This window comes from Leptosomus discolor, chromosome 2, assembly GCF_034619465.1.
Source record: "Leptosomus discolor isolate bLepDis1 chromosome 2, bLepDis1.hap2, whole genome shotgun sequence".
Lineage (NCBI taxonomy): Eukaryota > Metazoa > Chordata > Aves > Leptosomiformes > Leptosomidae > Leptosomus > Leptosomus discolor.
Genome location: NC_141392.1, coordinates 67,810,476 through 67,825,290, shown reverse-complemented (window position 1 = coordinate 67,825,290; position 14,815 = coordinate 67,810,476). Strand labels below are relative to the sequence as shown.

Here is a 14,815-nt window from a genome sequence, read left to right as displayed (position 1 = left end):
TACAAGATCGTATTTAGCAGGTTTAGTAGGAGACTTTAAGTATTTATAATGATCATTTCCACACAAAACAAACAAACACTAAGAATACAGCTAGTCGGGTGCTACACGGCCTTTGACCAGGCTGATTTGGCTATTTCCAACACTCTTACAACCTGAAGGCTGCAGGCAGTTGTCCCAAGGCCAAAAGACGAAGGTGCCAATGGTAGCGCCTGCCGTATGTCACTGCTGCTCCTTGGTTGGTGCCTGGAGCCCTCCTCAGAGCACCTCAGCCCTAATCTTACCCAGCTTTGTGGCGTCACTGTCTCTTCTTTACTCGAAGGAACTAGGCAGGGAAAGGGAAGGTGACAGCTAGTAAAAAACACAAGAACAAAAATATGGATAACGCGACTGTACAATCAGTACTGTAGCACCTCAGCCTTTTGGGAGGGTGGATATATGCAGTGGGTAGCACAGATTTGGACATTTTCTGGTCAGACTGATCCCTCTTAAACATCTGCTGCTGCTCCTCAGATCCCACGGGGAGGACAGAGCGTTACTCACAGATTGCTAATCTGAAAACTCCATGTCAGGGTCACCGGAAAGAGGGAAGTGAGACAGAGTCCTGTGTGTCTGAGTCACCCTTTTTTGCCCAGCCCTCACCTTTCTTCATAAATGCCCTGCAGCCACAAGCACCTGGCTCACAAACCTTCACAATGCGACTCTACTTTGGCGTGCATGCTTTTCTTATAGTGACTGTTACCCTGAGTTCAGCAACTGCTGCAGCACAGAGTGAAAAAAATGCCACTGGAGAAGATGTCTATCCCCCTCTGTGGGACCTTGCTCCTGAAAACCTGCTGGATTTCCTAGCAAAGGACAAGAAGATTGTCATCAATGCTTGGAACTATCTGGAACGACTGGGAATGTATAAGACCTTGCTAAACTCTTCAGCCAAATATTTTACCACCTTTAGATCTCAAAATTTCGGCAATATTCTGTGGGGATTACCATTGCAGCATGGGTGGCAATTTCGTACAGGTATGAATTATGTCCTTAAGCTACTGGAACACCAAAGTGTTCATCAGACCTACTTTGGGTCATCCTTTCCAAGGTTTCTGCTTTGCAAGTCCAGTATAGGCTCAGACGGTGTAAATTTTGACATACTGAGCTAAGCCGCCAATTTGAAAGAGAAATCTTGAATGAAGGGAACACCCTTGCTTTGTTGAGAAATAGCTATTAAACTTTGTAATAGGAGAAGGTATTGCTACACATAGGACTGGTCAGAATTCAGAGGATTTGTGGTTTGGATGGGCAATATTTCAGTTAGCTGAAAATATTTGAAAAGATATTCCCAGTTGCTCAAGTTTATAGTAGGTGGATTTCAGGGCCTGCGCTCTGCAGTGCTGTTCTTAAACTATTAACTAATAGGCTTTTTTGGGGGTTGTTAATGTTATGATTTTCTGTTGGAGGTTTGAGTTTCATTTCTAATACGGGCAGTTGGAAGTCCACCTCTCCCTCTGAGAATTTGTTTCCATTTGCCCTTTTTGATCAGTTTAGAAGTAGCCTCATTATTTTCTAAATACGCTTTTTACAAAAATTAAAGTTTGTTCTGTTTGTGGGGTGGTGGGGTTTTTTTGGTTAGTTGGTTGGTTTGGTTTTGTTTTTTAAATTATGTCCAAATGCTAATGACTCTTCCTCCAAAAGCTGGTTATTATCTCGGGCAGTCATTCTTGTTTGCTTGTTGGCCATGCAAGCAGACACAGAAACACCTGTGAAAGGTCCCTTGAGGCTAAGGCTGCAATATCTTATCAAGGGCTTTATCAGAGAACATATTCTTCCACATGCTGCTTCACTGCAGACAGTGAAGCTTTCCATTCAAATGCAGAGTTGACTTGCCTTGTTCTAGCAACCAGTAGAGGTGGGAAGAAGGGAATAAGAGTCAAGCATGTTTTCAGGAACTTGTGCCTGGTGGTAACCAGGTGTAAGCAAATGCATCAGTCTGCCTGTTGTTTTCTCTGTTTATTGTAATCTGTAGTTTCATGAGGTGGTGGTTTGGCTGAAGCTGTATGTTTGGAAGAAGACAGAGGTGCTGCAGCTGGTGGTGAAGGAAGGTTGCCAGCATTTAGTCGCAGCTAATGAAAAATTAAATGCTAATTCAACATGAGGAAAAGGAGGTATAGTAAGCAAAATCCAGTCAGGCAACTAGCTGCAAACAGACAGCAGTGAGAAGAATTTGGTTGGAGTTTAGGCAAGCTTTTTCCTCTTTCCCTTCTTTATGTATAGGAAAAGAAAGGAAGATGAAGGGGATAGCTAGTGCAGCAGGAGACTTGACGAATGTATAGAGAGGCAAAGATGACTGGATGCAGAAGCTGCACTTGAGTGAGGACCTGCTGGAACGGATCTAGTTATGTAGTGTGGCCTCATCCACAAAGTGAAGGTGTGCCTGGTTGCAGTGACATTTCCCAAATACAGGTGAGGGACATGGCAGGTGAGAGGAAGGTTTGCACCTGGTTGCACAGACAGGTAAAAACCTACTGTCACCTGCCAAAGAGTCATAGAACTTGTCCCTAGACAAGGAGATGTATTTTTTAAATTATGTGATCAGAAGGTTAAAAAATAGTAGAAGGAGCAATAGTACATAACTGGAAAGAGTTTTACAGCAAAAAAAAATGGGAGAAGTTGAAGGATAAATGAGTACGGGGGAAAGAAAGACATACTTTTGGTGCATACAGTAATGAAATTAGCAACTGGCTAAACCTAATCCAGATAGGCAGCTGAGTTAGATTAGTGAGGAACGACTGAAGCATTTGTATACTGACATGATAAGCTTGGGCAAACAAAAGCAGGATTTGAGTTCATGGTGCAAGACAACAGATCCTTGAAAACACTACAAAAATTGTTGAATTAACAATTCCATCTGATCACGAAAGTTATGTCGCTGAGAAAATATTTTTTATGGATATGGTCCTATATAACTCACAAAAAGCAACTGAAGCTGCTACTTAATAAGAGCGGTTCAAAGATTTGCAATAATCTACTCATTGACATAAAATGAAATCAGTAATTTGCCTAAATTTACAGTAGAGACAACAATGTTGAGACGGCACGGCTGATAGGAATGAGATTGTGGAAATAGAATTGTCACTTCCAAGACAGAGCTAAACTGCGAGTCCTACCTATACAGATTGAGGAAACTGGATAGTCTCTACCCTCATCTGGAAGAACTGACATATAGATGTATAAATCCAGGAGCAAGAACTTTAAGAATGATCCAGGTGGTATTGTATGTCCAAAGAATAGGAAAGGTTGTACCTGTATTTCAGAAGAAGAAAAAATGGGGTAAGGACACAAAAATACTTATTTCTCTTACATCAGCAGCAGATGAGACATTAGAATAAGTATAGGGGAATGAATATTTAAAGACATGGAGCTAAATAGAAAAAGGGATACAGTGCAGCTTACATGAATCAAAGGTAGATTGTGTCAGACTAACTCAGTATCTTCTTTTAGGATATAAGTGGTGTTTTACCAAAGTCCTGAAATGCATTTCCTCCCTTTGTAAAATCAAAGCATACAAAATAAGAGTGAAACAGGGAGTTGCAAATTTGGTAAAGGAAGACCTGAAGGAGAACTTAGTGACGAGTGTTGCTAAGGGAAGTTTACAGCTAAAAGGAGGATATGTACAGAGTTCTTCAATTACCATTCTTGAGAACAACTGCATTTAGCTTTTTCATTAACAACGTTGACACAAAAAATAGTGGAGAAACCTTGCTATGAAGTTGCACATAATTTGTAATGACATTAGCTGGGAGGCACTGTCAATACAGAGAGACGGAGTCAGCTTAGGCAGACCTGAAGACTGAAATAACAATCATGTTGGGCACGGGGAATAGGAGGGAGCAGAGAGGACAAAACTGAAGTGTAGACCTGGAAGTGGGATTAGTGCTTCCAGCTCCAGGTAATTTATACATATCTTATAATTATCACTGATACTGCCTGGGACTCTTCATTTTCTCAAAACACCTACACTACCAATCTTTGGTAAATCTCATGTACAATTCTCCTGCAACATTTTGTCATCATTTTCTTCTTCTCCTTTTTCCTTCCCATTTATCCCCTTTGCACACCAGCGAACTACTGTTGCCTATTTCTGACGCCCTGTGTGGAAACAGAGTCTTGAAAAAAATATATCTTTCTGTAAATATTAAAAAATACCATTTTTCATTTTAAAAAATCATCTTGAACTGCATTCCTCACCACTGCAAGTTCATACTCTCCATGCTCTTCTACTGAAAGATACAGGGTTGAGCAGCTAGCATGCCCCAAAGCACAAGCTCTGTCCAGTCAGTGAGACAGGATAATTAGGATAATCTGTATGCACATGGCTCATGATCATCTCTTCTTCTCAAGCAAAAAGTATCAGAAAATGTAGTTTGTTTTTCAAAGAATGTAATGAGATTTAGTTCTAATCTGACAGAAATGACACTGTCGTTACTCAGCTGACTCATCAGAGAGTAAGTGCTCAGCAGGGCAGAGTTTGGGACCTTCTGGAATAGCTCAAGTCATTGGACATGACCGTGGTAATTTCACATCATACACTTAAAGCAGACTTCCTGTCATTATGCTTTCAGGAATTAGGTTGTTTCTCCATGTCACGTGCTTAAAGTAATACATGCCTTACATGCTGTCACAAATAATTGTGAAATGTCTTGCATGTTTGCTACAGCACAGATGCTCGAGAACCCTGCTAATCAGGTACAACAACATTTGCATGCTTAGCTCCACAGTGAGGCCATGTTTGTATGCATCATTAAACAGGAAGGGATTCTGTATCACACAGCCCAATTAGGTGAGACAATTACTAGCACATTTAATTTGTGCTATTCTGCTTGTTAAGCATCTCTCTTACACTAGCAGCCCTGCATGTATTGGAAATGATGCATCAGCTATGCATGTGTTTTTGTCCATATGTGCATGTATATTTATTCACATCTCCATAAAAATATCACTGCAATGTCCTGCTTTCAGACAGTTCCATAAATTCTCAGAATACATTTACAGTGAGGAATAAATTGAACAGTAAAACACAATGAAATTACTATACACTGCATGAAGTATTGACTGAGAAATTCAGCTACTCTAGGAACAGTAGTTTATGAAGCAAAACAACAGTAACTGTTCTGCTTCTCTGAGGAAAACTCTGCATGCTTTACTGCTATGTATTTTTTTAATCTCAGTGGGATTTCTTGTGTGAAAAAGATTGAGAAGTATTTTGTGTATTATTTCATTTGATTCAGGCAGATTAGCAGATCCTTCCAGTGTGACTTCCTGTGGCTATGAAGATGGAGACGCCCTGTGCATATCTGCAAGAAGCTGGTGGTCCTGTAAGTATATGTTATTACACTGTTTTTCTCCAAAATGTGATTAGTGTCCTAGAAGGCAATTTAGACTCTTTTTTCCCCTTAGACTTCTATATTGCAAAGTAATTTCAGTGCTACATAACTGTCCATCAAAAACTTGCAGCAAGGCACCTAAGTTTGAGTGAGTAAATACAGTTAATTGACTCTGATGACTTATTTGAGGAAGGAAAAAACTGCAAATTTTCAGCCTTAAAAATGTTCACACTGAAAAAATGCATGTAAAAATGTGTGGGAAACACCATGACAGCTATCCATATTTGTAGACGTTTGTAGAAATTACAGTTTCCAATTACTCCAAAGCAGATTTGTTCAGTTTAAATGCTAGTACATCAAACTAAAACTTAGTGTGAGAATGTCAAGCACGGATCTTTGTGGTTCTTGCATCACTTTCGGTAATACAAATCTGTCAGGACTTTTCTGCCTTCACCTGCACCTCCACAACTTCACTGTGGCCAGTAGGCTACAGAGAATGAAATAAAGGGAGACTTTGTGCCCATGACATCCAAATAACTTCATTATCTTCATTACACTGACATTTATCCAGCAGGCTTTCAAGTACTCAATAAAACTTAGTTAATACTTTGACCTGGTGTACATGAACTATGAGGCAACTTCTGTTCACTTTAATCTTGGCTTTAGAGTTCTGGTAGGTTGAAATTCTGTTAATTTTTTTTTTCTGTTATTCCTGTAAGTAGCAACAAACTGAAGACAGTGACAGAGAGGGAGTGAGAAGTGTAAAGATCTGAATTTCCAGTGTCAATGCCCCTGACATTTTCAGTGGTTTCCTCAATATCTCTAAAAATACACATCCAGATAATTCAGTCTTCCCAAAAATGGAAACATCCAAAAATTCCTGGACGATTTTGATAATTCAGGCCATTCATATGTTGTCCTGTTGAACTGGAGGGATCAAGTTAATACATGGTTTCTCTTAGACTGAGACACAAGAACTTAATTTGTAAAAATGTACATTGTAGGTGTTTCACGAGAATGAGTTTATGCATTACACCTAAGCAAATATGCATTGCAGGAAGCAGTGTCATCTCAGTGATGCTGATGTCAGATTTGGAATCACTCTTGCAGTAGGCAATGCAGAGAAAAGGCAAACTCAACTGAAGGACCAGCTGTGACCTAACTCAGCTGTATGTGCTGTTGGCATCACTCCTGATGCATATGGCAGAGCACCTTATCCTCCTGGGGACACAATGGTAGGTCCACTGCCAGCATCATGGGAGCAATAATAGTGTGTGAGATGGGATACTATAACCATTTTTTTTACATAGAAATGAAAAACCAGTTATAACTACTTCTAGCTAACAGCTTTGCAGGAGAGGAAACAAAGGAATCTGGAACACCACATGCAACATGGATCATTTATTGTTGGACAGGGCAGCCCAATGAATAACACTTGTAGCATCAATAGAAAAAGCTCCAATACTACAATGCTTTCTCTCTCAAGTGCAAGAACATGTGCAGCATATTTCCCTCCGGTATTTTTAAAGCCAGTGTCTATATGGAAACAGACTCATCAAACAACAGCGCATACCTAGATTTCCAGAGTTCATCTTGCAAGGCAATTTTTTTCTGAGCCCATGAAAAAACATAACTTAAATTTTCTCACTTGATTAATCAAAAATATTTAATTAATTTGCATACACACACTGGATACCATACCCCAACCAGTCCAAATAGAGTCTCCTAAACAATGTTTTTGTTTCCATTTTTCAAAAGCTGAATTTTCCTCTGATCTGAGTCTGAAACTTGAACTCCGACTCTTTTAGAGAGTTTATCTTCTATTTTTAAAGAAATGGAACTGACAGATAGGGTGAGGGTAAAGGCAAGACCAGCCTGTAGATTACAATCACTATTTATATATCTAAAGGTAATAAAATTATGGTAAAAGGCCCTGTAAGTCCTCCAGTTTAAATACTTTTTCCTAGGGAAAGCCTCACATTCTTTTTCCTGTAGCACATTTTCCCTCCATCAGGTCTGTCCCTCACTCCCTCAGCTTCCCTGCTGTCCTGTCACAAGTGTCCTGTTCCACCGGACCTGCTGGCAGGTTTCAGTGAATGTCTCTGTCCCTGCCCTACCACAGGAGCACTTTGTTGTAGAGGCCCTTTGAATGAAGCTTCTGGCTGTGAGACAGCAATTAAATACAGGTATCTTCAAGGGGACAAAGGTGTAAGGATAGAGTAAATTTAAAATGTAAATTTAGAGTAAAACCAAAGCTCACTGTGATGCTTCAACTTCAGTTTCCTATCTCTGTGAGCAGCTAGCACTACGTGCTCTGTGGGAAGGTGTCTCATGCAGTGGCAAGTAACAAGGGTCATTGCATAGCCCTGTGTGAGCAGGGGACCTTTCTGGAATAGAAACCACCACATTTGCTTTCTCAGTGTTTTCATTCATGCCTTTCACTTACCTCTAAACATGTCACGTTTACTTGATACCATTTTTTTTTGTCTCCAGAAAATGTATAAACTCAGCCTTGATTCACCCTGTTGCAGCAGAAATATGCAAAAAGTCTTTCAGGCTGCACAGAAACGTCTTTTACTGTTCTGAGGGGGTAAGTAGTTTCAGCTAGCCTTCAGGGCAGCCCTCTCTGGCACAAGTAGGCATATGAAGCCAGGAATGAGCTTAAACCAGAAACTCACATTTAATACACCCCAAGGTGTATGAAAGACTCCCTGCTTAAGAACTTCAGTTTGCCTACAATTCTTTTTGCCTAAAATAATATTCAGTACAGTCTTTTCCTGCATTGTTTTCTGCCCTCTGAGTCACCCAAGCAGGTACAAATATGTAATATATGCAAGACCACTTAAAAGAATGTAAGTAATTTCTAATGCAAAATCTAGGTTTCAACACCTCTCATAAAAATAGTGAACGAGAAGCCAGACCGAGCTTAGCAATGACTCCCAGTGCAACACTATCTTCTTGTCACTTGGGACTTTCGCTTTGCTTTTCTGGCTGGCCATACATTTCTTCCTGAATTCCCAGCCAGACCCACATACAGGAGGTGGAACAATAGTTTCCCACGAGTAGGACAGGAACACATGGTAGGTGGTCAGGTTTTGAAGATTTTGGTCCTCACTGCTGGGACTGCATACAAAATACTTAGACAGTCTGGTATTGAGACCAAGCATGAGCAAATGACTTGGGAGTACTCTCCCAAGAGGGAGAACAGCTGGTCTCCAGGGTCTTCTTCACTGAAAGTTATTAACTTTTATTTCTACAAAGAGGACACAATTAAGAGAAGAATTTAAAATCCTCCTTCCAAATGAGGAATATCAAACAGTCATATGGGCACTCTCACTGGAGATGTGGTCCGGCACACATGAGAACTGAGCCTGGGTTTCCTACATGCTGGATCCGACTGCTCCAACTTATGGATCACACTGAAGGAAGCCATCATCCTAAAACAAATCTAAACAAACTGAGGTAGTTTCCAAGCAGTTTTCAGTGAGCAAAATCTTTTTTAAAAGCAAAATTATTATTTTTCCAGTAATGTATCATTAGTATTTGCCTCTTCCTTTCTTATATGCATCATAGGATTTCATTTTAAATGAAAACAATACTCATGGAGTACCCCTTAGTCTTTCTGTACTTAGTCTTCAACTAATATCTGAGATACCTTTGATGACCTGTCCATGACAACCTAAAAAGATCCAACTCTTTCCAGTTGTTTATCCTTTCCTGCAAAGTATAGCACCCTGTCAGCTCATGCAAGGCTATTGAAGGACCATATATAAATGACTATTACAAATCATATCTAAATCAACAGGGATATCATCATTAGTGTATTTCAGTATGTATGTCAATTTGAAACAGTTGCATTTGGGACAGTGTTCCTTTTTCTATGTGGGAATTTTTCATTTGCTTGTGGTTAACACCTCCTCCTTTTTAATTACTCTTACAGGTATGAATTACTACCTGGCTGTCATACCCTTTCTGGGGGCAGTGGAGGCTGGCCTCTTTGGGCAGCTTCAGTACGAGATAGAAATACTACCACCAGAGGAGCGAAGAGCTGATTTCTGTTATAGTGTTGCCGACTGCCGGTCTCGCTTTCCCAAGCTCATGGATGACTGGAAGGCCTATTTTGAAGTAAAAAATTACTTTTTTTTTAATATATTTTGTAGGAAATGACACCATAATACTAACTTTAGAAACTGTTATTACTGTTGTTTGTAAGTTTCAGAGAGCTTGGTTTGCTTTCAATAACAGCTTGATGTAAAAGTAACAAGCAGAAAAAATGAAAAGCATGACATAAAGTGAGTCACAGATAAGAAGGCCAGGTTTTTTACAGGCTATGGATTTTTGCCTTCCTTTAAGATAATTCTGTATTTTGGAGTCTGTCCCAAGAGGTTGTTTTGTTAACAGTTATATTTGTATTCTTCCTATACTGCTTATGTTAGCAATGCAGAATAAGCACGCAAGATAGAACACTACCCTTGAGAAATGGCCTTGTGTTAGTTTTATAAGGTTCATTTATTCCTTTGAACATCTAAAAAACTGAAAATGCTGAAACTTCGTTCAGAAGGACATTTATTTATGCAAGTAGATATTCTCTTTGGTCCTCATTCAGCTATTCCCTAATCCCAAAGATGACAATATTTCTTACTTAATAGAGTCAATAACTATTTTTATAGATAGACTTCTATTTTCAACATTTTTGTTGGTAGCCAAATAATTGATAACGATCAGAAAATTTAAACCATAAATCCCTCTTGGCAACTGTGAGTGAAGGTAGAGGTTTTAGGAGCAAGACTGTATTTGTTTTAAGATTATTTTTCCTAAGCAGCATGTTTCAGAAGTTATTATAGAAGATCTACTCGTCAACTAGCTATAATGATAACCTCTAAGAATCATTTTCTTATTTTCTGAAAATCTTCAGAAAATTGTGGCTGAAGGAACTTAAGCAGGTTTTCAAGGAATCAAATATTTCAGCACAGAAGCTTCCATGGCACTCAGATACAAAAGTCCACTGAATTATTATGACAAAATAACTAAAGTTGATAAAATGCTCCCTCTGTTGAAGTCAAAGAATGGCAAATCCTGTTCAGTGGGGTTATGTATTCACTTTATAAATCTATATTGATCATCCCTTTGTCCCTATGCCACTCATTATACTTATTTACAAAGCAGCACTACTCAAAACTCAGCTTGCAAACTTACTATTTTGTGACGTATGTGCATAAGTCTAAAAAATTCATTGGATTTAAACCTCCCCCCTGTTTCTCTGTCTTTTTTCCTCTGTGTTGCTGCAGTATCTGTTATCTACAGAACACAAAGCCACGAGCCCTGCAGCCTTCTCCTCCTTCAAACTGGATGATGCCCTCCATCTCATGTGGAGAGCGCACGTTGCCTCCATTGCTTGCGCGCTGCCCAAGTTCCAGGACAGGTACGGGGATGAGAGAGGTGGCCAAGCGGGATCTTCCCACCTGCATGCCTCTTTGGAAGGACAGCATCCCAACAAAGTCTGCATCAGCTTTCTTACTTTAGGCCTCTACTCTTTAGGCTTTGCTATTCCTTCTGCTCTCCCGGAGCACAGGATGACCAGCGAGAGACGACCGGCCCGGCTGCAACAGGCAGGCAGGCTGTGGGCTTAAAATGAGATGCTGATTTCTCTCCAGGAGCCAGAGCCCGAGCCAGGAACTGTGTTTAGTCTGGGCAGAGGCAGTGATGCCAGGAGAAATTAGGTGTAAACTGCTGAAGGGGGTTTTAAGTCACTGTGGCACTGAGAACACTCAGGATTTTATACTGAAAAAAACCACATTTGGGATAAATGATCAACTAATGTGTTCTACAGGTGATTTCAATTATCTGCTACATTTTTATTTTGATCTCTTTCAGCTTAAAATATCTTTCTTATCCAGAAGCAGATTTCGGTGAAGCCTGGTCTACTGCTGTAGATTTCATTGCAGCCACACACTTCTCTACAGATTTACCAACCACAAACAACTTCCAGGCTTTCCTGCCCCAGAGGATGCTCGTTGAAAGGGATGTCCTCCCATCCATTAGTGACTTCAGTCCCCAGCAAAATAGAGTCCTGCTTTCACTGAGAGCTCTTCACAAAGGAAATCAATTAACAGGTACAAGCCTGACCTACAAATGTTTGTAGTCCGTAGATGTTTAATATCTTGTTATCTCCTTCTGTATCTTTCTCCATATGAACACCGTAATTTTATATCTAGAATAGTATAAACACTTCCTAGAGACTAACAGTAAAACAGTACAGCTAAAAATACAACCATAAGTAAACAACACACCAGAGAGCAAATGCAGCAATGGGATAGCACTGACGATATGCAGTGAGGATTTCACATGACACAAATGCATCGTTTGTTGGAGCAGATGATCTTCCTTTTTTTCCTCCAGTTTTCATGGGAACTTTAAAAACACAGGCACTAGTTTGTGTTCCACCAGTTAAATCTGAAACCATTAAAGCTGTAAATGAAGTTACTAATCGGTTGAGGTCATTGCTAAAAAATGGGCAAAAGATCATGAACAACAGTTTGTATGTCCACAAGTGTTCTGATTTTGTTTTTTTCTTTTTATCTTAGTCTTTGGTTTAACAGAGAATATCATCTGTCCCAGCAAAACTGTCTTTAGACAATGCTGGCTTCATCACGTTCACTAAAATAAGTTGTGCATCACCATCCAGCGGTGAGACACAGAATTACACCCTTCTGAGGTTTCAGTTCATTCATAGGTATTGCTGGTTTGGCTACTTTTGTTTGTTCCTTTTGAAGGAGTTATTTTGAATCTTTAAATGAAAATACAATATAAAAATCCACTGAAAAACTAGTATCCAGAGCTATGGCATTTGTTTCGTGATCCTCTTCTTCTGTTCATACATTTCAGTGCAAATCCTCTTATTAGTTGTATTTGTAGCCGAAAAAGACATCTAATAAAGCTATTCCGTTTTACAAAAGAGCATCCTCACATCACAGAGTGCTTCACTCACAGCTTTCACATAGACAGCATTATTCCTCAAAGTCTGAGTGAGAATCGTAACAGCTCTATCTCATGTCTGGTAGTCTATGCCACAGTTCAGGGTTTCTTGACCTACCTCCAGGAGGGGAAGGGGCCACAGCAAGGGAAAGCAGGACCAGCAGGGCAGCAAGGAGGTAGCAGAGCACCAGGGCAGCAAAGCAGATGAGGGCAGCACTGGAGGGAGAGAGGAAAAGTGGCATGGATGCTGAAGACGGTAGAAGGAAGGAGATAGAGGGATGAAGAATTTTCATGCAGGTTCAGCCATAATGAAGTCCATATCTGAAATCCCTTGCTTTGCAGGCAGGAGATTTCCCTGACTCTCCATTGAAGGGATGGGCTTTGCATTCAGCTGAGAGTTAAATGCCAGCTAACTCAACCTGGTGACTGACTTGCAGATCAGAAAAGGAGCTTTAAACTAAATTTGACTTGAGTCTGGATCCAGACTCAGCAGGGACCTGAAACACTAGATCTTATTGCTACAAAACTCAGACGACAAAAAGTGAGATACAGGTTTTGTACAGTTGGATTCCTCAAACTTTTAAATACATCCTTTGAGATGTGGAGTCCTCTTCTGGTGCTGCAAACTTCAACAGCAGATAGAGGGTTTCAGAACCTCTTAGGACAGGGCCCTGCCCAACCCAGAGTGAGATTTGATTTCTTGATTCAGAGTTTGATTACGCTTTATTTTCCTCTGCCAGCCCAGCAGGGACCTGTATTGAAACAGTGCTGTGTTGCCTTTAAAACTTCTCGACTCATGGACAGCAAGAAGCTTTACTTTCTGTGCTCTGCCCCTCACTGATATCTGAAGGCAGACCAGCAGTTGCCTTGTTATTCAAGACCTCAACTTTCCTGTGGTCCTGTCATACCCCCAGTTCAATACTGTGCAAAATCAATTCTTCACTGTTGTCACTTATGTACAAAAGCATATTTTCCAGGAGAATAAACTCCTCTTGGTTTTCTAGTAGACTTTTTTCTACCCTCAGATTTCCCCTGTGGACCCTTTATCCACCAGCATTAAGATCAGCATTAAGAGGAGTGGGAAGTAGGTACTGACTATCCTGAAAACTGATGCTACTGCTGGGCTGGTCAGGCACACTTCCTATAGAGCCACTGCCTATTGCCTGAATGAAAGTATTAGGATCATTTGCTTCTTTAGCTTGAGGCCTTAGATAGCAGGAAGTGTAAATTCTTGGTTGCTTTAAGGCAAAAACAAAGATGTGCATGATCATAACTACCAGGCTGCTGCTTCATAAGCCATGAAGCTATGTGCAATTGCAGACCAAGACCTTAGCATGCGTCTTCAATCATTTTGACTTGCAACACTGGTGACAAGAGAACAAGCCCAGTTGTCTGTCAGTACAAAGGATCCTGAGCTAAATGAATGGCCTGTGTCTCCCCACACATTTGTAGGCAATTATTACCCCATTGGCACACTTCAGCTTTGTCTACATTTCACCTTCCACAGAAGAGCGGTGGGTGTTTGTTGCCAGACGTGCGCTTCGTCCCTTGTGTGCCACAAGCTGCGTGTGCTCCATGTTAATTTGACAATGTCACATTGTGTTTCTTTCCAAGGAGGATTGCTGCTGAAGCTCTGGCAAAAGGCTATGTCTACTGAAGCAGGAAGAAAAATGGGCCGAAAACTGATTGAAGACTTGGCTTCGAGCCAGAATTTTGACCCACTGGGAATATATAATGATTTGAAAGGAGCAGATTTGACAGCGCTGTTTCTTGAGAAAAAGCAGTTCCAAGATTGATTGAAGTAATCTTTTAGCAGATATGTGTCTGGTAATCTGGTCTTGGTAATTTCTTACAGCAGGATTTCCTGAGTAGCCATGTGTGCATCTCTCTCACGTTAAATCAATATTTTACCCTTAATTTTCCTAATTACCTCATTTGTTTAACTCATTTCCTTATAAATAAAATGCCTCACAGAAAATCTTACTTTATTAATTTTTTGGACTTTATAAATAATGTATCATTGGAGACAAAATTAAATGAAAGCAAACTATATTCTGTTTCAGACTGGTTTTTTCCCTGTGTACAGGGATGCCACCAGATATGTAATTACTCAGATCCTTGATGGTCTAACAGATGATCATCCAAAACTTTTATTTGGAATTCTGATCCAAAACCAATGCCTTGACTGCTTCCCCCCCAAAGCCGTTATTTTGCATGAACAGCTGCAATCAAATTTGAAGCTTTCAGGCTTATCAGATTAAGTACTTGAGTACAGATGGATTCCCTCAGTATGCTGCTCTGCAACAAGTGCATGCCTCATGTGGTACTGTGCAGCCAGTCCTGAGAAGTCCTGAAGCAAATGAGCTTATTCTGTAGCAGCTTTTACACGAACAACAGGGATTTCTGGTATTTGATTCACTTCGCTTACCTCAGGAAAACGTTGATCTATCTATCAATTTATGTGATTACAT

General features: G+C 40.2%; 1 protein-coding gene across 1 annotated transcript; it reads left to right on the top strand.

Moving 5' to 3' along the window:
• The first annotated feature begins 692 nt into the window (after window positions 1-692).
• C2H6orf58 (chromosome 2 C6orf58 homolog) lies at window positions 693-14,140 on the top strand. The gene is made up of 6 exons (XM_009950861.2): window positions 693-1,014; window positions 5,274-5,360; window positions 9,310-9,494; window positions 10,658-10,791; window positions 11,244-11,482; window positions 13,959-14,140. The coding sequence occupies exons 1-6, from the start codon at window positions 693-695 to the stop codon at window positions 14,138-14,140; spliced, it is 1,149 nt and encodes a 382-aa protein (XP_009949163.1).
• Window positions 14,141-14,815: the final 675 nt, after the last annotated feature.